Here is a 1,332-nt window from a genome sequence, read left to right as displayed (position 1 = left end):
TTTTTTTCTTTTTTGCTTTTCCCCAGAAGGAAAGAAAACCCTACCAAGATTCTCAGATGGCTTAGAAAAATTAATAATAATCTGTGAAAATATGAAGTCGACCGGTTCTTGATTTCCCCCCTTCCCTCCCCTCCAGCTCCCCAGCCCACTGCTGAGATTGAGATAAAAGGACCCGTTTCCTGGAGGACGAGGAGAACAGACACGTTTCTGGTGGTGTAGAAGGGACCGGTGGCAATGCTTCAGAGTGTAGCGGAGACGCAGGAAAGAGATTCAACCTGTTAACAAAAAAATTAAGCAGGGGGAAAATACCAACAGGAAGGAAATATATCTATCTCTCTCTCTTATATATACACAATTTAGAAGTATTCCCCGGGTGGCCACAAAGCATGGGCTGTGTTCCAAGCACCAACATCTCTGAGAGCAGAGTGGTCTGTCACAGTAGCAATGAGTCTGAGGAGTGCAATTCCCCTCACCAGACCAACACAACCATGTCTCAACAGCAGCAAGGCAACCCCGTCCCAGGATTATTCATTAAATGCTACAACACATCCACTTATGAGGTGAGGACTAATTCCTCTAAGAAAGACAAGAGGGAGAACAGCCAGAGCATGGAGACAGAGACCCAGACCAGCAGATCCAGTGTTAAGGTAAAAAGGGTGCTAAACCTAAGCACTGTTTCTCTCAGAACAGGAGTTGGCTGTAGCGGTTTAACCCAAGGAGTCTCCCTGCTGAAGTGATACGTTGCGGGGGAGCTTTTCCAGGCTTGAGCTATTACTTTCGTTTATAAGCTAATCAGTCTCATGAAACGACTTTATAGATGTGCCCTAGCCTCTTTCTTCATTTCACAAAATGAGTTTTCCTAATGCCGGGAAGGAGAGTGGTGTAATTGTCCTCATCAGTTGTTAGAGCGAGGGGCACGGGTCTTGCTTCTGAACCCGGAGGGCCCGTCCGTCCATCCGTGGTGGGACTCTGCCGTGCACGGGAGCTGCACGGCCACGAACTCCTGCATTTTACATGTTTGTGCTGGGTCGTCCAGTGTTGCTGCTTGTGCTTGTCTTGTTTGGAAGCAGAGGCAAATGGCAGTCTGAAGGGATCTGCTAGCTGGGCTGGTGAATTTGCATACCTCTTCCATTCAGAAAGTTGAAGGGAGAGCGATAGTGGGTTTTGCTCTGGGTACTGATTTACATTAACAACTTGTTGACCTTGTCTGTTGCGGCAAATAGGGTATTTTTTGGAGTTTTTTTTTTTTGCACGTATGTTAGCGTGCATACTTTTGTATAGAGATACAACATCAGGCTGTATGAAGTCAGCCGACACATACTGAAAAAATTG

At 46.4% G+C, this 1,332-nt stretch overlaps 1 protein-coding gene across 1 annotated transcript in view; it reads left to right on the top strand.

Moving 5' to 3' along the window:
- Window positions 1-386: 386 nt before the first annotated feature.
- Window positions 387-1,332, top strand: part of LOC104160773 (high affinity cAMP-specific and IBMX-insensitive 3',5'-cyclic phosphodiesterase 8A-like) — a gene marked incomplete at its 3' end in the record, with an annotated part of 118,103 nt that continues 117,157 nt past the window's right edge. The window contains exon 1 of the mRNA XM_009698988.1: window positions 387-647. Within this exon, the coding sequence (XP_009697290.1) occupies window positions 387-647 (261 nt within the window). The remainder of the gene's footprint in view (window positions 648-1,332) is intronic.

Source organism: Cariama cristata, unplaced genomic scaffold (assembly GCF_000690535.1).
Source record: "Cariama cristata isolate BGI_N322 unplaced genomic scaffold, ASM69053v1 scaffold5894, whole genome shotgun sequence".
NCBI lineage: Eukaryota > Metazoa > Chordata > Aves > Cariamiformes > Cariamidae > Cariama > Cariama cristata.
Note: the sequence above shows the minus strand (reverse complement) of the source record. Positions and strands in the feature narration are given on the sequence as shown.